General features: G+C 37.7%; 2 protein-coding genes and 1 long non-coding RNA gene across 52 annotated transcripts in view; 2 read left to right on the top strand and 1 right to left on the bottom strand.

Moving 5' to 3' along the window:
- phldb1a (pleckstrin homology-like domain, family B, member 1a) overlaps window positions 1-12,381 on the top strand; it is a 73,594-nt gene extending 61,213 nt beyond the window's left edge. For all 50 annotated transcript variants that reach the window (XM_073952263.1, XM_073952262.1, XM_073952249.1 and 47 more), the window contains 4 exons: window positions 239-385; window positions 4,791-5,010; window positions 9,892-9,977; window positions 10,253-12,381. In XM_073952263.1, the coding sequence (XP_073808364.1) occupies window positions 239-385; window positions 4,791-5,010; window positions 9,892-9,977; window positions 10,253-10,393 (594 nt within the window). In that variant the 3' untranslated portion in view covers window positions 10,394-12,381. The remainder of the gene's footprint in view (window positions 1-238; window positions 386-4,790; window positions 5,011-9,891; window positions 9,978-10,252) is intronic.
- LOC141385829 (uncharacterized) lies at window positions 380-17,773 on the bottom strand. Its single transcript, XR_012406903.1, has 4 exons — window positions 17,267-17,773; window positions 6,786-6,964; window positions 6,548-6,699; window positions 380-2,879 (listed from the first exon to the last, which is right to left on the bottom strand). It is a non-coding gene; the product is annotated as an uncharacterized lncRNA (long non-coding RNA).
- Window positions 17,774-18,954: 1,181 nt separating this feature from the next.
- atf5a (activating transcription factor 5a) lies at window positions 18,955-23,341 on the top strand. The gene is made up of 4 exons (NM_001128731.1): window positions 18,955-19,329; window positions 20,875-21,120; window positions 21,460-22,666; window positions 22,834-23,341. Exons 2-4 carry the CDS (start codon window positions 20,979-20,981, stop codon window positions 23,018-23,020), a joined length of 1,536 nt encoding a protein of 511 aa, NP_001122203.1. The 5' UTR covers window positions 18,955-19,329; window positions 20,875-20,978; the 3' UTR covers window positions 23,021-23,341.
- Window positions 23,342-24,431: the final 1,090 nt, after the last annotated feature.

The following is a 24,431-nucleotide window of genomic DNA, read 5'->3' as shown; positions in this document are numbered from 1 at the left end:
TGTTTCTTACCTACAAAGAGTGATAGACATGAAAGGCTGGATCTTAACAAGCTCTCCGACAGTAATACTCGCTCTGACAATCTCTTGCTGAATGATTTTTTCATGCATCCCCAGTCACTCCGCGCTGTGTATTTTATGTATTTGTATGTGTTTTTTTCCCTATTGTCTATTAAAGCGTCTCTCACGATACATTTGAAGCCCCTCTGTGTCCTAATCTGTCCGCCTGTCTTTATGTCAGGAGAGGGAAGTCCAGGCAAGAAAGCAGATGCTGGAGGCTGAGAGACGGAGGAGAGAGGAGGTGGAGAGGAGGCTGCTGGATGAAACCGCTCACAGACAGAGGCTCGTGGAGGAAGAGGTCAAGATGAGGGAGAAACAGTGTTCTCAGGTCAGTACTTCTGGGCGGTACCTCAATGATCTGATCTCAGGTCTTAGTAATAGAGACGATCTCAAAACATAAAGCATTCCCCAGTCAGAAAGAAAAGGGACAATACTTAATAATAATAAGACTTTCATTAATAAGTCATTAATAAACATTAATATTTATAATCGTTATGTTTTATAGATCAGTAGTTCATGTACATTCATATATATATTCATATATGTATGTATATGTATATATGGGTCAGGGATGTTGTCCTCGGGTTACTTAAATATACATCAAAGAGGTAAATAAAACTAAGGAAAATATCTTGAACATGGTGTACTTCTTGTCAGTGGCTCATGTTTTTTTTTGCCAAAAACAATGGAAAATCAATGAAAGGTCACATTTTTTTGCAGACAACCATAATTTGTAATTTCTCCACAAAATAATCAAAAACATTCTAGAATTTTACTAATTTATCTCTAACTTTATTGAATTTGTGTTTTTTTTTTTTTACAAGAATACAGATATTGTGTGTGTAATGTTCGTGCAAAATGTGTCATCTTTGTCTCACAGAAGTGGTAAATGTCTTGGAAATACAGTACACAACATTTGAAGATGACCAAAAAAGTTTATCAAAACTGTCCTAAGACACTTAATGGGTGTCGTTCAGTTGTTTAAGGACAACTTTGATGAAAGATCCAAATGTTGATGACTTTATACATTCACCGGCCACTTTATTAGGTATACCTTACTAGTACCGGGTTGGACCCCATTTTGCTTTTAGAACTGCCTTAATCCTTCATGACATAAATTTAACAAGGTACTGGAAATATTCCTCAGAGATTTTGGTCCATATTGACATGATGGCATCACGCAGTTGCTGCAGATTTGTCGGCTGCACATCCATGATGCGAATCTCCTGTTCCCCCACATCCCAGAAATCGAGACTCATCAGACCAGGCAACGTTTTTCCAATCTTCTATTGTCCAGTTTTGGTGAGCCTGTGTGAATTGTAGCCTTAGTTTCCTCTTCTTAGCTGACTGGAGTGGCACCTGGTGTGGTCTTCTTCTTTTGTAGCCCATCAGCCTCAAGGTTAGATATGTTGTGTGTTCAGAGATGCTCTTCTGCATACCTCGGTTGTAACGAATGGTTATTTGAATTACTGTTGCCTTTCTATCAGCTGGAACCAGTCTGGCCATTCTCCTCTGACCTCTGGCATCAGCAAGGCATTTGCGCCCACAGAACTGCCTCTCACTGGATATTTTCTATTTTTCAGACCATTCTCTATAAACCCTAGATATGGTTGTGCGTGAAAATCCCAGTAGATCAGCAGTTTTTGAAATACTCAGACCAGCCCGTCTGGCACCAACAAACATGCCACGTTCAAAGTCAAATCTTAAATCACCTTTATTCCCCATTCTGATGCTCGGTTTGAACTGCAGCAGATCGTCTTGACCATGTCTACAGGCCTAAATGCATTGAGTTGCTGCCATGTGATTGGCTGATTAGAAAGTTGCGTTAACAAGCAGTTGGACAGGTGTACCTAATAAAGTGACCTACTGAAGTGGCCAGTTAAACTGAGCAAGACATAACCAACATGCAGAAAGTCAGCACCTCTAATTTTTTACATTTATAAATGGGCTGATTAGCAAAATATATTGTATATAATTATAGAAAGTATCATTACGCCGGTATCAAACAATATACAGTAGTACAGCAAAAGAGCTTATTTTAACATGTATATTAACCATATAATTAGTCAATTGCTTTATTATACATGTGTTCAGAATAAATATGTTTTAAAGAAATAAATAGCAGGTAACATGTAAAAGTCTCATCAGTAAATATTAATCCAGTGAAATCAACAGTGAGAAAAAGCCATATTATAGTTATTATTATAAAGTAAAAAAAAATACAATAGGACTCAGATTATATTGTGTTATAAGTCATTAACTAAGAAATTAAAATGACCAAAGATGAATAAATACATTTGTAGTTGTCATTACACTGACTTTAGTTAAATGAACTGATGTTAAATGGAGAATTACTGTACAGAGTTATCAAACAAAAGACCTGTAGTCACAGAAATTCTAATATAGACGAGATTAACATCTGAAAATAAATCACTTATTCAGTCTGTTCATTATCACAGCATATGGAATATCGGCACGTCTAAGCATCATTATGTTGGTGTTATAAATAGAGGCGTTTGAATGTAAGCAGAGTGTAGTAATGCTGCGCACACACTGGAACAGACAGTTTCAGTGTTTGTGTACAACTCTGAACGCAGCGGTGTGCTTCTCTGGAGCCGCTCGGGGGTCACTGAATGTTTTGAGTTGCTCTTTAAAAGTCTTTATGAGGTCACTGGCTCAGCTTGACTGGGCAGACGGGAGGCATGAATGCACCGAGAGCAGCTCCGCACAGCAGGAGGACGAGGGGAGACGCGCAGACAGATGGTGAAAGCGAGACAGCAGAATCTAGAGGCAGGGAAGGGCAGCCCGCGAGGACAGCGGCGCTTAAACACAGAAATAAGTGACATAAGCAAAACAATGGATTGAGAACGGCATGCTTTTTCTCTGCTTAAATCAACCATCTTCATTGTGATGAAAGAGACTATCATGTTCTGTTCTGATTGATAAACTAACTATCATGTCATGTTTCTCTAAAAATATTGGAAGCACCGATAAGGAAATTGTGACAGATATACATTTGAAGTCAGAATTATTAGCCCCCCTAAATTATTAGCCCCCCTGTTTAATTTTTCCCCAATTTCTGTTTAATGGAGAGAAGATTTTTTTCAACACATTTCTAAACATAATAGTTTTAATAACTCCTTTCCAATAACAGATTTATTTTATCTTTGCCATGATGACAGTAAATAATATTTGACTAGATATTTTTTAAGACACTTCTATACAGCTTAAAGTGACATTAAAGACTTAACAAGGTTAATTAGGTTAACTCGGCAGGTTAGTGTAATTAGGCAATTTATTGTGTATGGATGGTTTGGTCTGTAGACTATTGAAAAAATAAAGCTTAAAGGGGCTAATAATTTTGACCTTAACATGGCTTCTAAAAACATTTAAACTGCTTTTATTCTAGCCGAAATAAAACAAATAAGACTTTCTCCAGAAGAAAAAATATTATCAGACATACTGTGAAAATTACCTTGCTCTGTTAAACATCAATTGGGAAATATTTAAATAAGACAAAAAAATGCCAACGGGGGGTCTTATTATTATTATTTATATAATAAATAAATTATATAAGTCTTATTATTAATTCTGACTTCAATTGTATGTACAGAAATGGTGGCGTATATATACATTTTCAATAAGGTTGTATTAGTTCTTGTTAGTCAATGCATTTACTAACAAGAAAAAAAAACTATAAACAATACTTTAATTACAGTATTTGCTCAGGTTGGGTAATAAAAATACTGGTGTTCATTGTTCACAATGATGTTATTGTTTAATTATAAATAATAAATGCTTTACAAGTATTCAACCTAGGCTCATTCTAAATATGTTACCCTATATACATTTCTGGAGATCGTGAATTATGTAGCCAGAGCTACGCATGGCTGCACTTCATTTTTGAAACGAACGCTACGGGGCAGTATGATGTTGTTCCTTTTCTCGCTAACCAGCTGACCGCCTATCTACATATAGACTGCTTCCCCGTTGTAACCAGTTTATCCAGTAGCTGGCCATGTACATCTGCGGACTTGAGATGCAGAGAGGAGTTAACCACGACAAGGGTTCAAGTTTGGCAACGAATGGTTCTAGAAAGCAGGTAAGACAAAAACGGTAATGGAAAACAAAAATGAACAAGTAAATAACAGGGTGAGAGAGAGTGTGGTAAAATCTGAAAACATGGTAAAAATCAGGCAAGGGCTTTTCTTTTTCTGGATTGCTTGGTTGGATTTAGAGAAGTGGTTGGGCAGATCAATCTGTGCTTTTAAAACACTATTGGTTGGGTTTAGGGAAGGAGAATGGTGGGTCAGTCGATCGGTCAGTCATTCTGTCAGTCAGAGAACAGCGGCCTCTGGTGGATTTATGTGAGAAGAGCAGGCACGAATGGCACTTGCGAGGGAAATTTGAGATCTCAAAAATGAACGAAAAAGCATACACAACGGCCTCTGGTGGATTCGTGAAAACAAAAACTGTAAAAGAAGTATATTTGTCACTCTCCAGAAATGTATATAGCGGTACGTTTTCAGAATGAGCCTGGGTTAAAAAAAAAACAGCACACATCTGAAACAGATGGAATAATCTATAATCTATTGGTTGATATTTTAACAGTCCATACTGATATGGCTACATATATATTGTTGCATCTCTGATATTGCTACTGTGTGTGTCTGAATTTACAGGTAGATGTAAATATTTGTGATGGCAGCTAATCTGCGTTCTGTCTTCCTCAGGCTCGGCCAATGACACGGTACCTGCCGATCCGAAAAGAGGAGTTTGACCTGCGATCACATGTTGAGTCATCAGGCCACAGCGTGGACACGTGTGCTTATGTCATTGTTACAGAGAAGATGTGTAAGGGTCACCTCGTCAAGATGGGAGGCAAGATCAAATCCTGGAAAAAACGCTGGTTTGTCTTCGATCGACTTAAAAGGACCTTCTCTTATTATGTTGGTAAGACATTATCCTGAATTCTTTTTTTAAAAGAACTTTATTTTTTTATTTTATTTTTTCATGAGTTGAAATGTGTCCTGAATGATTAATAATTTTCTTTCTGAGAAAAAGTTGTTGAGGTTTTACTATGGTTTAAAAAAGACACCCACTACAGTCTAACAGTAGATTATGTACCAAAAGATCTTGTTCGGTAAATTTAGAACAAGAATCATTTGATGACATTTGATTACAGTGGAGAACAAAAATACCAATTATTGATCTTTATTCTGCCGCTACCCTTAAAAAAACAAGCATGTTGTATTATTTCCTGTAATATTCTTTCTTCTTCAGAAAGTCTTTTATGTTTTATTTTAGCTATAAAAAAAAATTTAAAACCATTTTAAGGTCAAAATTATGTGGCCCGTTAAGCTATTTTTTTAAGTCTACAGACCAAACCATAATTTTATACAATAACTTGCCTAATTACCCTAACCTACCTAGTTAACCTAATTAACCTAGTTTAGCTTTTAATGTCACTTTAAGCTGTATAGAAGTGTCTTAAAAAATATCTAGTCAAATTTTATTTACTGTCATCATGGCAAAGATTAGAGAAATTGGTTATGAAAGCTATTTAGAAATGTGTTTTGGCAAAAATATACAATAATTCAGGGCTAATAATGTATGAGGGCTAATAATTAAGACTGTATATATTTATTCATTAATTTTCCTTTGACTTCAAAAGATATTCTTACAAAAATATAAAAGTGTTAAAGAGAAAAAAATCTAAATAAGTAATCTCATTGTGGTTAAATTGCCATTTTTTTATCTCGTAAATAGTATTTGATAGCATTCATAATTTCTTTTTGGGTCTTTTTGATATTTTTAATTGCGATAGAAGACATTTTAGCACATTTCATGTTGTTTTGTTTATATTTATGTATAATATATCTTAAGGAAAAGGTCGCCACAGCAGAATGAACCCCTTATATATCTTAAGTACAAGTCAGAACAAGAGTCTGTTTTTTTTTTTTTTTTCCATAAATATATTAGTTATGCTTAATGACAATGTCAGACAATGTCTGTAATTACACCAGTATCTTCGCTCAACCTACCTATTTACTCCCCTTTTAAATATACTAAACCTGTCCCTAAACTAAACCAATGAATTCTTTGGCAATACAATGTAAACAGCAAGTTTCGAGACACCTAAAAAAAACACCTGATAAGAAAAAAAATTACTACTTCTAAATCTTAATTTATTTTCTGACAAAGTGATAGTGATTTATTTTTAAATGTAAATAAGAGAACGTGTTTGTTTCTATTTTTTGCCAACTGCATAATATTTAATAACAACTTACCTAACAAACAGAAGAAATAGAAATAAACAAACAAACCAAAAGCATTTGACGGCACTGACAAAGTGGCATGTTCTAGAGAAACGTTTTATCTCTGTTCGCTCGATTTCCGATCATCCTGTCTTTTTTCTCTCTCTCAGATGTTCTCTCTCTCTCTCTCTTTCTCTCACACACACTTTTGCTCGTGTGTGTAGCCTTTTCACCCTCTCGCTCCCCGTGTTAGTAGTGATGATGATGATGGTGATGATGATGATGAAATAAACTGCAAGACTTTCTCCAGCCTGGCGTTTGTGAAGGATGGGGGTGTAGATTTACCCCTGGCTCAGTTCTGAGTAACAATACTGCTCCTCCAACTCTTCAAAAACATCAAACACAAAAACAATTTAGCCCATTACTAAGCACATTTGTGTAACGAGCACAACATTTAAGAGGGGAGCTAACAAGTGTCGATGGTCAGCGCAGGTGAAAGAGGCTCGCCGGTGGCTGAAGGGCTTCAAAAACAATGCTCGTTTCAGCCCATTGGAGATGTTGAATCAATCTGCAGAGAGGAGTTAATTCACGCTAAGTAGCGAGAAGGGAAGTCTGTCGGAGGAGCCGTTGGCAGTGGGTGGCAGACTGTGCTAAATTGAGACAGACAGTGCTTTTAGGTGAATCGCTCTGTGTGCTACAATTCACTTCTGCTCGGTGAGCTTGTTCAATCCCTCCGGCAAAGCTTTCAAAAAGCTGTGTTTTTTTTTTCTTTTTTTATTCCAATATCTTTCATAGAGTGATTTATTGCTGGGAAGTAAAACAAATCACAGCAGACTCATTGCATAATGCAAATAAACCACAAATGGGAAATGGCAAGTGTAATAACATGTAGCTTAATGCCTAATAAAGCTGATTTGATTCAGTCTCTTCATTCCTAGCAAGGTTACAGGTAAACATAATCAAACGTAATTAATAAAGAAACAAACTAATACACATGACATAACCATAACCAAATTTAACTTTAAATTCAAAATAGAAAAATGAAAACTAATTCCAGCTTTTTGGTTTTCATCTGCTCAGCATATACAGTTGAAGTCAGAATTATTAGCCCCCTTTGACTTTTTTTTTCTTCTTTTTAAAATATTTCCCAAATGATGTTTAACAGAGCAAGGACATTTTCACAGTATGTTTGATAATATTTTTTCTTCTGCAGAAAGTCTTATTTGTTTTATTTCGGCTAGAATAAAAGCAGTTTTTAATTTTTAAACACCATTTTAGGTTCAAAATTATCAGCCCCTTTTAGCTATATATTTTCTCGACTGTCTAGAGAACAAACCATCGTTATACAATAACTTGCCTAATTACAATTACCTGCCTAGGTAACCTAATTAACCTAGTTAAGCCTTTAAATGTCACTTTAAGCTGAATAGAAGTGTCTTGAAAAATATCTATATTTAATATTATTTATCTATATAAATATTATTTACTGTCATCATGGCAAAGAGAAAATAAATCAGTTATTAGAGTTGAGTTATTAAAACTATTATGATCAGAAATGTGTTGAAAAAAAATCTCTCCGTTAAACAGAAATTGGGGAAAAAATAAACAAGCGGTCTAATAATTCAGGGGGGCTAATAATTATGACTTCAACTGTATAAGTAGACCCCTCACAAATCTATATATTTTTTAATACATATGTTTAATAGGAAGCTATACTATTCTGTATTTGTGCATACACATTAGATTAGTCAGTGCTGAAGCCAAATCTGAAGCTTATCTAACAAAATAACTTATTATAATGGTCCAAAACCTAGTACACCCAGTTGTATATGTTAGAAAAAAATATTAAATACAAATTTAAAAAAGAGGAAAAATCTAAAGAAGCAAAAAAAGAAAAATGGAAAGATTTTGTAGGTTGTAATGTTTTTGTTTTTTTTGCAATATTTTGCTTGAATTTAATTGTATTTTCTTTCAATTTCTTAATATGTTTGGTGACTAAAATATTATTTTAATAAATATATATGTTTGATAAATCTGTTTTGTTTTAATGCACCAAAATACACCGCCTATATTCACTGAGAAATGGAGAAAATATTTATTTTCAATATGTAGTGAACTCAATTATCCTGTGCACTGTATATGTAAATGAAAACTGTATATAACTTTTGTTTTTAAGCTAGGTGTGAAGTAAATGTTTCTTAGTCAGTTTACTTTGTGTAAAACTAAAATAAAAAAGAATAATACCCAAAAAGCTATGCTAATAAAATACAAAGTAATAAAATAATCTAATGCTAACATAATAAAAATGACAAAACTGCAATTTAGTCTAGTATTTCTTTTACTTGACATACAAATGTTAACTGAAATCATATATTAAACCTTATTGTAATTATTTTGTTTTAACTAGTTGCCAGGAAGATATTTATCACTTTGTTTACTTTATGCATTAAATCCATAAAACAATAAAATATAGTTATAAAAAGAATAAAAATGATAAAATCACATGACAAAATCAGTAAAACAAATCAAATGAAAGTAAAAATGGATCAAATATAATAAAAAAACTAAACTGTTTATAAAACCTAATGATTCAAGATAGTCTAAATGAAAAAGAACACTAATACATAACATTTTACAACTGAAATAAAATAGAAGTAGGGTTATTACAGTCAATTCAAAGTAACTTTTATTCTTTCTGTTAATTTCTAGCAGGGTTACAGGTAAACTCCATTGAACTTAATTAATAAAGAAATAAACAAACATCCATCAAAAAAAAATCTAACTTTAAATTCAAAATAGAAAAATGGAAACTAAATCCAGCTTATCGGTTTTCATCTGAAATGTATACATATGTAAATTAAAAACTGTATATGACCTTCATTTGTTTACTTAGTGTAAAACTAAAATGAAAATTAATAGTACTCATTAATAGTACTAATAGTAAAATATAACCTATTAAAATACATAATACAAATGGCAAAAATGCTATTTATGCTATTTTATAAATGATATTTATCAAAAAAAGAAATCTTTTTTTTTTTACTTAAAATTGCAAACTGAAATAGTATTTATAAAACTGGTAATTATTTATTTAAACTGGTTGGCAATGATATATTACTTAGTGATCACTTATTTTATGCATTAAAATGCGTTAAACTATAAAAAAAATCGCCATTTAAAAAAGAATAAAAATGACAAAATCAGTAAAACTTAATCAAATTAAAGTAAAAATGGTGAAATATAATAAAAACTAAACTGTTTTTTAAAATCTAATGATACAAGATAGAAAGAGAACACTGATTCAAAACATTTTTCAACTGAAATAAAATGGAAATAGGGTTATACTGTATAAATCTGCAAAAATATTTAAAGTCTAATATTTCTTATTTAGTTTTAACTTCATATATTAAAAACCAATCACTAAATACTCTGTAGACATTTTTTTAAATCTAATAAAATAACTCAAATTCAAATAATAAAATAAAATCAAACTTTTAAAGGATCTCAGTGATTCTAAAACAATATGTTTCTCAGTTTTTCCTCACGGTTTATTTATTTTTTTTTTTGTCATTCTCAGATAAACACGAGACCAAACTGAAGGGTGTCATCTACTTCCAGGCCATAGAAGAGGTGTATTACGATCACCTGCGCAGCGCCACGAAGGTAAAAACCGAAAAGCCCTCCTGTTTACCATCAACAGCTCCAGCTCGCACTCCAGCAGCGACTCTGGTGAAAGTTTAAACAGACAGGCGTCTCTTCATAAAGAGAATTTCTTACAGCACAAGCCAAAAGAGATCAAAGCAGCTTCATGTTCATGTACATTTCGTCATGCTTTCTTTTTTTTCCCACTTCAGCGACATGCCTTCCCCCCCCTGCCCTGCTGTTCTCCATCTTCTCGCACTTTAACACACACTTTATCTTTTTTTCTGCCCCTACAGAGTCCGAATCCTTCGCTGACCTTCTGCGTGAAGACTCATGATCGACTTTATTTCATGGTGGCTCCGTCTCCAGAGGCCATGCGCATCTGGATGGACGTCATAGTAACAGGTGCTGAAGGCTACACACAGTTTATGACCTGAAGGAGCCATCAGCTATGAGAGACATATACAAATTGCCAAAAAAAGCCAGCACTGATAGATTTCTGTCATCGTGACTAGAGAAGAACTGAACTCAGGCTGGTTGGATGACTGGTTATTGTTCCAATGATGGTCAGATTTTACAAAAAAAGGTATTATATAAATATATATAAAGAGAGGGAGAGAGTTTCTCTGTATTGTAACACAGAGGTGGTTACAGAACTTGCAGTATTTTATGGCATTTGAAATCATACGCCCAGTACTTTTTTAGTATCTCTATAGTTTATGGTGCCAAGTCTTCAAGTGTATATACATCATTTTATCAACAACACACACATTTAATTTTAGTCCTAAATTTAGGGATAGTTCACCCAAAATGAAAGTTCTCTCTTTGTTTGTCCTTTGAAGAATGTGAGAAATCAGTCGCTCTTGACTTTTAATGTACTTTTTTCCCTGCTGTGGAGGTCAACAGCCATGTTTCCATCCACCCATTTTTATGTGTATTTTGGAAATCCGCATAAAAATGGTTGATGAAAACAGCAAGATGCGCATACATTTTGCGCATAAAAAAGTATGCGCATAACTGAGTAGGTTAAATGTTTTGCTTGATAGGAAAAGATGCGCGTAAACTGCAAAGGAAACACTTCTACCGAATAAATTCCAGTTTGCGCATTAAAAAAAGTCATGTGATTTTGTTGTAAGAGATCATGTGATGATAAAAATGTTTGTGAATGAACAAAACAGTCGGCTGAGCACACTGTAAAATATCTGAAATGTTATTTTGGTCATTCTAAAATGCCTTAACACTTTCTGTATTATTTATTCATTTTCTTTTCGGCTTAATCCCTTTATTAATCTGGGGTCGCCACAGCAGAGTGATCCACCAACTGGTTCGAGGTCGCTGGTTCGAGCCTCGGCTGGGTCAGCTGGCATTTCTGTGTAGAGTTTGCATGTTCTCCCCGTGTTTGCGTTGGTTTGTGTGTGTGTGTGTGTGTGTGTGTGTGTGTGTGTGTGTGTGTGTGTGTGTGTGTGTGTGTGGGTGTGTGGGTGTGTGAATGGAAGTGCATGGATGTTTCTCAGTGATGAGTTGCAGCTGGAAGGGCATCTGTTGCGTAAAACATATGCTGGATAAGTTGGATGTTCATTCCGCTGTGGTGACCCCAGATTAATAAAGGGACTAAGCCAAAAAGAAAATTAATGAATGAATGAAAGGTTGATTAAACATAAACCAATTACGTTATCCCACATAAAACCCTCAAGAATTATATTGAAAGAGCTCATTATAAATAAGTCATTTGATCAAGAGTTTCTTTAAAAACATATTTTTGTGTTGAAGAGAAAAATTAATCTCATTACATTTTGAAGGTTGAGTAAACTGAATAAATTGTCAATTTTTTAGGTGAACTGTCCCTAAATAGTATTTGATAGCATTCATATGATCTTTTTTTAGGTAGGGATGAAGCGTTATTATATTTTTAATTGCTAAAGAGGACATTTGAGCTCATTTGATGTTGTTTATATATGTATAATATGTCTTTTTGCTGCAGAGATTGTTAAGGAAGTGGCTCAGGGGCTCAGACATGTATCTAAAAATGCTTTGCCTGCTGCCTGTTTTGTAATTTTATCATGCAAGATTATTCGGTAGGGGACCATTGCAGTAAATATTTTTTCATTATCTTGGTACTTTTGTACCGACAGGTATTGTCTTGCCAAAGCTTCAACCATGTTGTTGTACTCTGATTTGCACATCTTTTGTTTCAGGGTTTTAAAACGTGTGGATGTGCCACTATAACTAGATATTTTGTGTATTGTGCTATGCAGATTATCGATATCCTCTTGGACGACGTGTAAGTTAACAAGAAGGAACTTGTGAAATTTTGATAATTTTGGTGTTACAACACTAACAGTGCATTTCGATACAGTATATTAACTTCTTTTTGACAGAAACGATTAGCGTATACTCTGAGGCAAATAAAAAACGTCTAACAAAATGTTTGTTTTCTTGTGCTCATACAGGCTAGTTGTGATATTTTTCTCCAGTTAATCATTTTTAGGATTTTTGTTGTTGTTTTTTAAAAGCCAGTTATAATGACTGCACAATATCTAGCCATTTACACTATTATCACAACACCAAATTTGATAAGACCTAAATATACAGAAATACTTTATATTAAAAATTTGAATATAAAATATAAGATGCATGATATTTCATAGCAATTTTTTATACCTGATATGTTGATATTCAGGTGGCACAGACCACTCTAACCAGTGCTGCATTTGCCTAACAGACAAAACATAACTGCGAATCAGATTTATGGCATCAGCAGGGCAGTTCCGCATGCATGTAGTGTGAGGGTTCAGTTAAAATGACTCTTCTCAGTAACAACAACACTTTAAAAGCCAGACATCAGTTACATCTGTGACTACCTGTTAATGGACAGGGAAATTCCCAAGACAGACACACGCAATAAACAATTACACTTAAAACAACACTGACGTTTTTGTACTTCAACAAAGAAACGTATGTGTTTATGTATGCGTGTATTTCAGTAAAACACTTCACATTATATTAATCTATGACTGATTAATGTATAAAGTGGGAAGCGCTGGCCGAGGAAGCTGTTGTTGTCCCTCGTGTGGCCGGTAGAGGGCGCGCCCCGTCACGTCTCGCCGCTCAGCGCGTTCTGCTGCTCCAGATGCGCGGGGCTGGATCTGCGTCTCCGCTCTGTGTTCTGCCGAGGCCCCGGGGCCCTGAGCTTGTTTTCTTCTCTGTCTCGCACCCAGTCATTACCATAACAGTTAAATGCAACCACAAATGTCATCAGCGTTATAATGATGCCATCTGTCTACACCAGCAGAAGCTCACCAATTAATTCATCACTTGATCTTAATTCATCTCACTTTAAAATTAAGCAACATAAAAGCAATAGGAACTAACCTAAGGAACTAACCTAAGGAAGAAAATAAATGCTAATTGTGAACAACAACTACAAAAACTAAACAAGGATGTCGCTTTTAGTTCAAAAATGTGATGTGTAAACAACCAGAAGAGACGCTAATTAAACTTATAAGATGTTTTGGGTTTCAAAGAGCAGCAGAAGTCTCGCGTATCAAAGTAAGAAGGGGAGGTTTACGGCGTGAAATCACCGGGGACTGAGCTGACATGATCAACTGTTGAGATATTTGAGGGGAGCCACTCGGGAATCAAGAGCCCTTCACTTTGAAGCCGTGATCAGCCGACCTAATCCAGCCATGAGAACCAGCGGCCCTTCACAACACGAGCTCCGCGAGCTCCCGCACCCACCCACCCGCACACACACACTTGAGCTTTGTGTTTACAAACGCAAACCACTCAGTCGTAAATAGTAACCATTCAAAAAAAATTAAGAATACATGAGAGGGAAAACACACAAAACCCCTCCTTGAGTTTGTCCTTGAGTGGCTCGTGTTTGAGACGCAGCTCAAACACAGCAGCCCGGCGCTCCCGAAGGAGCACTCGGTGGAATGACTGCGGTTAGTTCATGCTATGCAACATGGGTTATTAGACACCTATATCTTGCCAGTTTGTTTTTTCTAAAAAGGACATGTTTGGGGGAGGGGGTCGCCAAACCCCTTGAAACCTGTTGAAAGGTTATCCAATTTCCCACATTACGTGCTTCAGTGGGCAATGAAATAATTAAAAGTCATTTTGCTGAGCCTAAAGTAGATCAGAGGATCTAAACAATAGGTGAAGGCCCCTAACTGATAATCTAAAGTACACCTTTTAGAGCTCATCTTAGACATACCGCCCACTTTTTTAGGTACACCTTACTAGTAACCACCCTTTTGTCTTTAGAACTGCTTTAATCATTGACGGCATAGATTTAACAAGGCACTGGAAATATTTCTCAGAGATTTTGGTCCATATTGACATGATAGCATCACAGTTCCTGCAGATTTGCCATCTGCACATCCATGATGCCAATCTTCCGTTCAAACACATCCATAGGTGCTCTATTGAATTGAACTCTGGTGACTGTGGAGGCCATTTGAGTACAGTGAACTCGTTGTCATCTTCAAGAAACCAGTCTGAAAAGATTTGTGCTTTATGAAATGGTGCGTTATCCTAAGTAGCCATCAGAAGATGGATACACTGTGGTCGTAAAGGGATGAACATGGTCCGCAACAATACTCAGGTAGGCTGTGGTGTTGATATGATGCTCAATTGGTACTAATGTGGCCAAAGTGTGCCAAGAAAATATCCGTCACACCATTACACCACCACCACCAGCCTGAACCATTAATACAAGGCAGGATGGATCATTGCTTTCATGTTGTTGATGCCAAATTCTAACCCTACCATCTGAATGTCGCAGCAGAAATTGAGACTTCTCACACGAGGCAACATTTTTCCTATCTTCTATTGTCCAGTTTTGGTGAGCCTGTGTGAATTGCAGCCTCAGTTTCTTGTTCTTAGCGGACAGGAGTGGCATCTGGTGTGCTCTTCTGCTGCTGTAGCCCATCCGCCTCAACCATGCCATATCCAAAGTCCCTTAAATCCCCATTTCTTCCTCATTCTGATGCTGGGTTTGAACTGTAAGATCATCCATGTCTAAATGCCTAAATGCATTGGTTTGCTGCCATGTGATTGGCTGATTAATAATTTGTGTTGACGAGCAGTTGGACAGGTGTACCTAATAAAGTGAGTGTATGTTATTAAAATATTTTTGCTTCTTGTAATGGTTGTTTTGTCTTATTTAAATCATTTTAAACGATAGTTTAACCAAATGAAATCCTTGCTGTTCATTTACTCAGCGTATTTTCATTTCTTAAGTACATTTAAGCAGATTCTTAGCAGAAACTATACTTGATGATAGAAAAACAGGCTCTTGTACTTATTATTACTGTTTTTTATTTTATTTTACACTTTTTGTTTGGTGTATCTCTTGCTTTGTTTAAAATCAAAATGTTTAATAAAAAAAGAATAAAAATAAAAACAACAGGCTCAGGTGAAATGATCTTCCCCATGCAGACCATCATGCATTGTTCCAATCCCCTGAGACCTTGGTTCGTCTTCAGAACACAAATTAAGAACTTTAAGAGCTTTTCTGACATAAACATCAAGGTGTGTGAGATGTTCAACATTCTTTATAAAAAAAAAAAACATGGACACTTTAAATGTGTCCATGTTTACCTACATCTTCTCTCACTGTTGAAACAATGAAGTCACATGGGATGTTTTGACAATGTTTTGGCTCCTTTACTGGACTTTGAACATCTCTGGACCATTGTTGTCTATGGAGGGACAAAGAGCTCTCGCATTTCCACTAAAATATTTTGTGTTCTGAAGATTAATAAAGGTATTAGTGAATTGCAACTACATGAGGGTAATTAATAACAGAATTTTCCCTTTTTTAGGTTAAAATAACCCTTTAAAAGTATTAGATTACTATAGCTTCTGTCAATTCAGGTATAAATAAAACAATAGTTCCGTGCAAGAAACAGTGCTAATAACAACATTATTACCTGTAATCTACAGCTTTGACAAATGGTCTATGAAATGTGTGTTCATGACAGTCTGGAGCTCACGCGTCCTGTCGCATAATGACGAAATTGTGATTAAGTCATGTGCTGTGAGCTGACACTGTTTGTTTACAAGGCCAGTTGTCTATCAAAATAGTTATAGTGCTTATACTGATGCCTGAAACTTAATAAAATATGTTAATATGTCAAGTTAGCAGCTCACATATGAGTTTGAGCCTTTGCAAACATTAAAATGAAACAAAAAGACTTGTGGTCAAAATTGTAGTAAATATGCTAAGGACCTTTTAAATTTTGCACAGACCAGATGTTTTGGTTGTAACAACCGTGATCATCAAGAGCCACAGGCATTCATTTTATTCTGCCTGTGTACAGTATGTAGTCTTCTTTTTATCCTCCTCTTTTGATTATCAATGTCTTGGTAGCCATTGACTTGTCTTTGAACCGCCAAGCACAACCCATCTACTGCTGTAAATCATATCCAGGCCCTATTGTGGTTCATCTCATAGATGTTTCCTGTTGGACCAAACCAAAAAAAGTTATAGCTATCGAAACTGTAAATGATCTGATCACTTGTACAGGGGAATGAAAAAAAAGACAACAATGAATTGAGAAGGAGATGGTGATGAAATTGTGATGTAACTGTTACTAATGTGTGCTATACATGAACTTGGCATGGTGCGTCTGCTCCCACTCCTTACTTATTCTCTGACTAACATACAGACTGCCTGAGGGGTGACTTTCATGGGGCCAAAACACAGTGAATGTAAAAAAACAAACAAACATCACACACACAAAAATCACAAGATTTGCTTTTAAAAGTGTTTATCGATTTAGACTCTAAAAACTGCATCTCGCGTTTGAATGAGCTTATTTTAATTGTTTCACATATGGACGGCAGGATTTATGGAGGGGAACAGATTTATCACTCCAACCAGCGTTTTTAATCCTCAAAAGCTGTGATTAATTAACTCCACGGCCAGGACCTACATCTTTATTTGCACCATCAGCTGTTTAAGGTGGAGAGGGAAAAAATCTCAATACAAACAGAAACTCAAAGTATGATGGCCCAACAGCGGTGGAGCAGTCTGTGGCAGAAGTGCCAGTGTGTGTGTGTGTGTGTGTACTGCTGACTTTCTCTCACGCTTTGCGCAAACAGGGCGCCCCCACGGACCAATTAAGACACGGCGAGTTGGGAGAGTCAGCGCTTTCCTGGGAGAGATCCCACACTTCAACAACCATTATTATCTCAGTCTCTTCAACGTTACGACTGCGGTCACGAAGATTGCATCAGGCCTCACTTCTACAACTGCGAGGCTGAGCCGACTCACAAGAGGAATTACAGTATCACAGTACCTTCAGAAGCCCCTCTTTGATCCCGTCGCTCTCTGACTGCTCCTCGAGAAAGCAGGTGTCATCTTGGTTCACGCTGGGCTATTAAGTGTAAATAAAATCAATTTCTCCTCAGTCAAGGAAGACGTTAACCTTGTGCTAAAGCCACGGAATATATTTCCTCTGACAATTTCACAGCATTCTCTGTCGGTTGGCTTTCTCAGTGCTTTGTCAAATGTGCTTTTGAACGACCTAGCATAAAACATAAGGCTAACCCCTGTCGTGTAAAAAGCCACTTGTAGGCAGCAGCTCAACTTTTGTCATGTCGACTGTGAGGGGGTTGTCAATGAGAAGACGGTTAAGTTCAACAAAATTAAGCCACTTGTTGAGGCTGGGCTTTGTTAAAGGACTTTGGGCAACTTTTCAGGGACTGTCGTTTTTATCCAACAGAGACAAAACTGAAAACACGGGCCGAAAGAGGGAGCGAGAGCGCTCGTTGCAAATCCCATGGCAACAGCAACCAGAAAACATGTCTAAAATAGGGGGCAGTGTTCGCTATTACTATAGCAACAGGAAGACATAGCTCCTTCAATCAGCTTTAGGATTTGCTGAGGGGAGAAAACAAAGCTCGATTCTTTGAAAAATCCGTTATTAACGGGAGTTAAACGGGATGTGCTTGCGCGTTTGAGGGTAATTTGTCTCGTCTCGCGGTGACCGCGCATGACTTGAATAGCTCAGCATTATGTGGCGCCAGCGGTTGACGAACAAAACATGATAAAACATCCCTCCTCACTCTCGCTGGATAGTGTTTGGGCTCTGTACAATTAAAACACCGTATCTCCCAAGAGTAGACACTGAAATGCTGATGTTAAAGTGGAAATAATGACGATAAGGATTCCACCTGTTACACAAACTACATTACAATATTCTGCATATGTAAACAGAGCTAGTTTAACGGGGATTTTAAATTTCTCCTTATTAAAAAAGGTATCAGGAGACATTTAAATACATGAATAAGTTAGCAACTTTGTTAACATAACCTGAGCTAAAGCATGTTTTCTACAACTAAGGTATTAACTTGTCAAGTTTAAATTTATATCACACGCTGTATTCACCCTCGAAGTGTGAATGAACACTGGGCAAAACTTACTCGACTGAACTGCAAAGTGCAGCATTTTAACAGGGAAGCGTACAAAACTCGTATCAGCAAATGCCACAATAAATGTTACAATGTTTTGTCAGTGAAGTTCCGTAAACTGCCCTTCCGTCACATGAAAGTTTAACCACTTTCAGAATTTGCTCTCGGGATGTTTACGTGAAACATGTGCACGGAGAGTGGAAAACTGAAGACCATTGGGAAGCAACGTTTCTCCAGCGCCAGCCAATGAGAAAGCACAACAGTTGTTCTCCAGCCAATCGCCGCGCGTCTGGATCGCTCCGTTCAGCGAATCTGCTGGCAGCTTGCAGCGCTGATGCAACTAACCTGCAACAACAGCCACGTATCTCCTGGGTAGCAGAAAGTGTTCTTCCTCGCTGGAAGAAATCAAGTAGTCCCTGTGAAACAATACATATTTGAACGTCTATGCGTGTTATGATATGAATATTTCATGTGTAACCAGATACTGCAACTGTAGGATGAACATTCAAACTCTCGCGAACAGAAGCGTGTTCCTCTCTCAGCCTCAAAACTATAGTGTTTTCAGGTTGAGGGATATGCCGACGGGATTTTGTGTTTTCTCGGAAGTCGCTGAGAAAAGTGAATGCTAGAACTTGTGGGCGTTTTCACCGGTCCGAAGTGTGAAATTTATCTCGCCCAGTGCATCCGCTGGGCGGAGGAATCTTTAGCACTGGGGGCTGACCGCGTGACGCAGCTGGTTGCTAGGTGTGGGTGACCTGATGCATTGACTCAATTAGCCGATTCTCAGTCATCAACTCCATCACAACAAAGCAAGACCAACAGCACTTCAGTCCGAGACACTCCGAAGGAGACATGGCTTTTTAATTTAGTACAGTCTTCGATCCTAAAGAAACACCGTGCTTTGCTCTTGCAACGCACCCCAAGCTCAACACATTTAAGCAAGAATGGAGTAAGTACAACTCATTACTTCATGTGCTTTGTTTCAGGCGTTTGTTGTTTTTGTCTCTTGGCTTTGCACTTTTTGGATTTATTGATTTGTTTAAGTGCTGTTTAGCGTGTTGTCACTTGTTATAGATATCCGGGCGATGTTTTATGCAAGTTGTTTTTTGCTTATTAGAAAAGTTTCAGAAACTCCTTTCAGCTCTTTTAGTTGTTTCTACTCTATTTTGCAGCTTTAGGAATGAACCCAAATTCATCAATTTGACCTACTTTATTAGTATTTTGACATGTTTCATGTTATTTGACACACAATTAATTATTTTACGCACTTTGAGGTGATATGATGTTGAGCAGCTTGTTTGGGGTTTTAATGAAGATATTTGGCTTTTTTTATACAAAGTATTGCTTATCTGTTGGAACAATAGTACTGGGGCTACACCTGTTCGCCTGTCATTATTTCCTAGCTACTGTTTGTGTCGTTGACTTTTATATCTGCCACATTAATGTATTGTTTCAAGTTGCATGAAACATGATGTATTTATGCTTAAAACTGCCATTTTGAGAAAACATGAGTCGTTTTTAAAGCTTTCAGGAAGATTTGCTTTATTTGGTTTTGCATTACGTCATTGATTGTAAGCCACGTGCTGGCCAAGTTCAGACATCCAGCTTAGAGACGTCTGCTTCATGGCGCACCTGCCAGACTGCTTGAAAGAATTGTTCACAACGCATGATTCCAAAAAAAGAAAAGAAAAAAATCTTATAGATAATAGCTTTGATACTGCTGTCTGACATTTCCAAAGTCATCTCTGATGATTCTGTCAGTTTACATTGCTGTTCTGTTTGTGACCTGATATTGTAAACAAACTGGACTTCGGTGTAGGTGCAAAGGGCACTAGAGCATTTGTTGGTACCTTAGTGTACATCATCTAAACAAAAGAAAGCTTAAATAGCTTTTAGAAGTCAGCACTATATAAACACATTTTTAAAAATTACATTTGAACTTGTTTTTTTCTTATTCTTTATTTTATGATTTATTATTGGCACGGTCTGAAATATTGTCTAAAGGTGCTTTACATTTGTGTGTCTTGTATATTTAGGCTGCTAATAAATTTCCCACAAGTAGAGCATTCGCCTGCTTCTCTAGGTTCTCAGTGGAGCTCCCCTAAGTGGGCACAAGGGACTTTGATGGATGGAAGAGTGGTAGTTTTCTAAATTGGTCCCTCGCTAATCACCAGTGTGTCTTAGCTGATGCTGTAACAGAATGAAGGGGTGTTATAGTTACTTTACTCAGTTTGCACACTGGGTCCCTCATTGTTAAAACTCTGAAAATATTGATTTATAGCTGGGAGATATTTTTAGATATTTTTGAAGAGCGGAGACATGTTTAGAATGGAAAGTCCAACCAACTAGGACATAATTCTCCCCTCTGCTTCATCCTACTTTAGTAACTGAAGAATCATGGTTGGTGTGATGCTGCCTTTGCAAAAGACCGAAACCTCCATAGACAACGTGTTTTACCGCACTGTCCCTCATCACTATTTCCCTCTTTTTTTAGGTTTCATAATGCGCACCAAGCCCTGTTTTCTGTGGCTCAACTCTCAAACTTCACTGTCGTGCACTCTAAGCTCAGGCATTTGAATCGTAGGACCAACGGACAGGATGATGACAATGTCAGCACCCATTTGGAAGACTCTACTCGTCTGCCCGGCAGACCCCCTCACTCTCTCTCACCCACAGGCTAACCACAGCCAATCGGAGGGGCGCAGAGGGGAGGGGCCAGAGGAGAACCAGCACTTAATTGGTGAGTTGCAGTGAATACAGTTTTTTATTTTTCCCAGTTTCAGGTGGGCACCGCACTGCAGCACATTTCGTTCTCCTTGAACAGTGAGTAAAACTACCAACATGGATCTATTTTATATTATTGGTTAATAATGTGCTAGTTTAATATTGCCTTTTCGCATTTCGGATTTAGTAAATGTTTGTAAACGATTTGTAATTTTTTTTGTTATTGTTTTTTTTTTTTTTTTTTTTTCGGGTTGTGAAAATGGTGCCAGTATAGTTGTTTATATGGTTTAAATAATTGCGCTACATTGTATCTATAGGCCAGTGATTAACATGTTGACCTCTGTTTTCCCCATAGGTGATGGTCTTAGTGACTGGATGACGGAAGAAGTAGATTTCTCCTCTTACCTCCCAACCCCTCACTCCTCTCCCTCCCCAAATGCATCCCTTCCCCCCTCGCCCCTACAGAATGACATCCAGGTGCCCTCAGATTTGGAGGTCATGACCTCTCTGCTGCAAGAGGAGCTTGCTCAGCTGGAGGATTACTTCCTGTCTGACCCACTCCCAGAAAAAGCCTCCAAACTGGGCAAATGCGACAAGGGTCCAACTGCAGTTGGTCCATCGTCGTATTACCAGTTGCCCTACGCATCATATTCTACTTCCAACCAATCCGAATCCAGCCCTCTACTTGTTACCCTGGCAACTGGGGAACTTGACTTGCTGAGCTTCTGTGGGGGTCCCATTGGCCGTACCAAGATTCCAAGACATGCCCCCTACAGCTGCAGCCGCCCCAACAGCAACGTCTGCAGCCGCAAGAGAGTTTCCGATGGGGTGAGGGTGGGTGACAGCTACGAGAGTAGCATCTGGAGTTCCAAAGGAAATTCCTCAGGTAACTCAGCTGTTGCGCCTGGTGGGAGCTACAGCTGTGCTGAAGATGAACGGGTGGTAGGCAAAGGCTACTGCCTAGGCAGTACAGTAGAGATCAGAAGGTGTGCCATTTTACCCAAAGAGGAGAAGAATTGCCGCTACACAGAAGAGGCCGTCGGCGCGAACAAGGCTGGTGGCGGCTACAATTTTAGTGGACCAATTCAAATTCCCCATAAGAAAGATGAAATGATGTATGGCATCAGAGAAGTCAATTTAAGTGGCATAGGAGGAAGCACAGAGATGGAGATGATGAGTGAACCGAAGAATGGTGCTTCTGACATGAAGGCCAACATATCCTGGAAGACAGAACCCAGCGAAAGCTGTTTTCTCCAAAATGCGTCTCAAGAAGAGGCCTATCACAGTTTCCTTGGGGCCATCAATGAGCCAGTAAAGGAGGAAAGCTTAGAGATTCACCGGCAACATAACTTCCACTGCGGCTTTCTCGAAGGCCAAGGCCCCGACTGCCTGAGCGGTGACCGCCACAGACCTGAAATGGGGTCCCCGTGTGCCAGAGGAGCCTGCGTGCTGAAAGAAGACCCCTGCATTGTGAAATCAGACCTAGAGGTGCCTCTAATCGAAGGGCACCATGGTGAACGCAAACAGAAGAAGAGGGATCAGAACAAGACTGCAGCTCACAGGTAGAGTGTTAATAGTTATAACAGTGTTCTAGATGAGAGCATAAAAAGTTGTCAAGTTTGTGAAGTTCCATTTGGTCATTAAATTAAATATTCTTGGAGGCTTGTGACCACGCCTTGTTTAACGCGCCAATTTCTGACTTGATTCTGCATTTGATCATTTTGAACAGATATCGTCAACGGAAACGAGCAGAGTTGGACTCATTGGAGGAACAGCTTCATGGTCTGGAGGGCAGAAATCGTGAGCTCCGGGACAAGGCAGAATCGGTGGAACGGGAGATCCAGTACGTGAAAGACCTCCTGATCGAGGTGTACAAGGCCCGTAGCCAACGCCTCAAGCAGGAAACCAGCGCCTGACCAAAAGCTCGACCACCTGGCGATGGTCCTGCAAGTAGAATTGATAGCAGTCTGAAAGGCAAAGGAGATTGGAATGTTTTCTGACTGAATGTGTTTTTTTAGGATATGGTGGAGGTTGTACTATTGCACGTTACTCAGTCATTTAATTTTCGTTACAAACTGACAAAGTCCATCAACAGCTGCAGCACAGACTTCCACTTTTCTCAGAAATAACTCCAAATCAGTCGATATGCACTGTGATTATTATGTCTTTGACTGTAATGACAGCCGTTTTTCCTTTTCTCTTGTTTTTCCAAGAGTGGCGAGACGGCTCATCCTCTTGTTTCCATAAATGAGCTTTAACAACAGAGCGTTTACAGTTCAGGACTGACAGAAATCAACACTGAATAATGCAAGATCGACTTAAACGCATCTTTATTTATTTTAGAAAAGGCTGTAAGGTAATATCACAGGTTCCGCATACCACCTGCATGCAGAGGCTGTTTCTTTTTTTCAGTTTAATTGATTTTTTTTATCAACTTTTATGGTACTAATACCGGCGATGTACAACATTGGTCGTTCCTTTTTTTTTCTTCATATATCAATTAATGAACAAGCACTGATATTAAAAGCAATCTGTCTCCTACATATTGAGTTTCAGGGGAAGCACTTCTCAAATTGAATTTCCCTCAGGAATACTGAACCTGATATTGTGTTTTTGAATCCCCCATTTTAGATTAGTCCTGCAGCTCAGGGTAATACGATTTATGTCCAAAGTCATGGAGGTATGTCAGTTTGTAACTCGATGCTGAAGATATGGCACTGCCTAATAATGTTATGTGTGTTGACTTCCTGTATTTTGGTTCTTGCATGCAGAAGATTTCATGGCTCTTTACAAAGAATGTTTGTTTTTCCTTTCGTCCGAATGACCTGTTCTCGCAGAAGTCTTTCTTGCTTAAGGAGTCCTATTTTGTATTCTCTTGACCAACACGTTCCATTAGAGATGAATGAGTGGCATTTGATTCACAAACTACTGTTTGGCCCAATGTCTCTGCTGTTATTGCGACTACAATCAGGGTTTGTGATTTTATAAAGCTTGTTTGCTCTAATGTACAAGTGTGTGTTGAGGGACAGAAAGTAAAAATCTTTGTAGTGAATCAGCTTTTTCGAATAATCACTGAAATGATTGTGGTGGCTTTAGAATTGCAGACTTCCCAGCTTTTTAGCAATATTTCATTAACAATGTAAATGACTGAAGTTATGATCTTTAATTTTAATTTCTTGATTTTATTCCAATTGCGATCATGCACAATCCTTGAAAAATGTTATGATTTTCATGTTTACAGATTAGTGGATTTCAGGAGTTTATTCTGGTAACCTGTGTAGTGACAGATTTTTCTACTTGCTCAAATAGGAGACATGCATTTAGCAC

This window comes from Danio rerio, chromosome 5 (assembly GCF_049306965.1).
Source record: "Danio rerio strain Tuebingen ecotype United States chromosome 5, GRCz12tu, whole genome shotgun sequence".
In the NCBI taxonomy this organism is placed as follows: domain Eukaryota; kingdom Metazoa; phylum Chordata; class Actinopteri; order Cypriniformes; family Danionidae; genus Danio; species Danio rerio.
The sequence above is the reverse complement of the archived record's forward strand: the minus strand, read 5'-3'. Positions and strand labels throughout refer to the sequence as shown.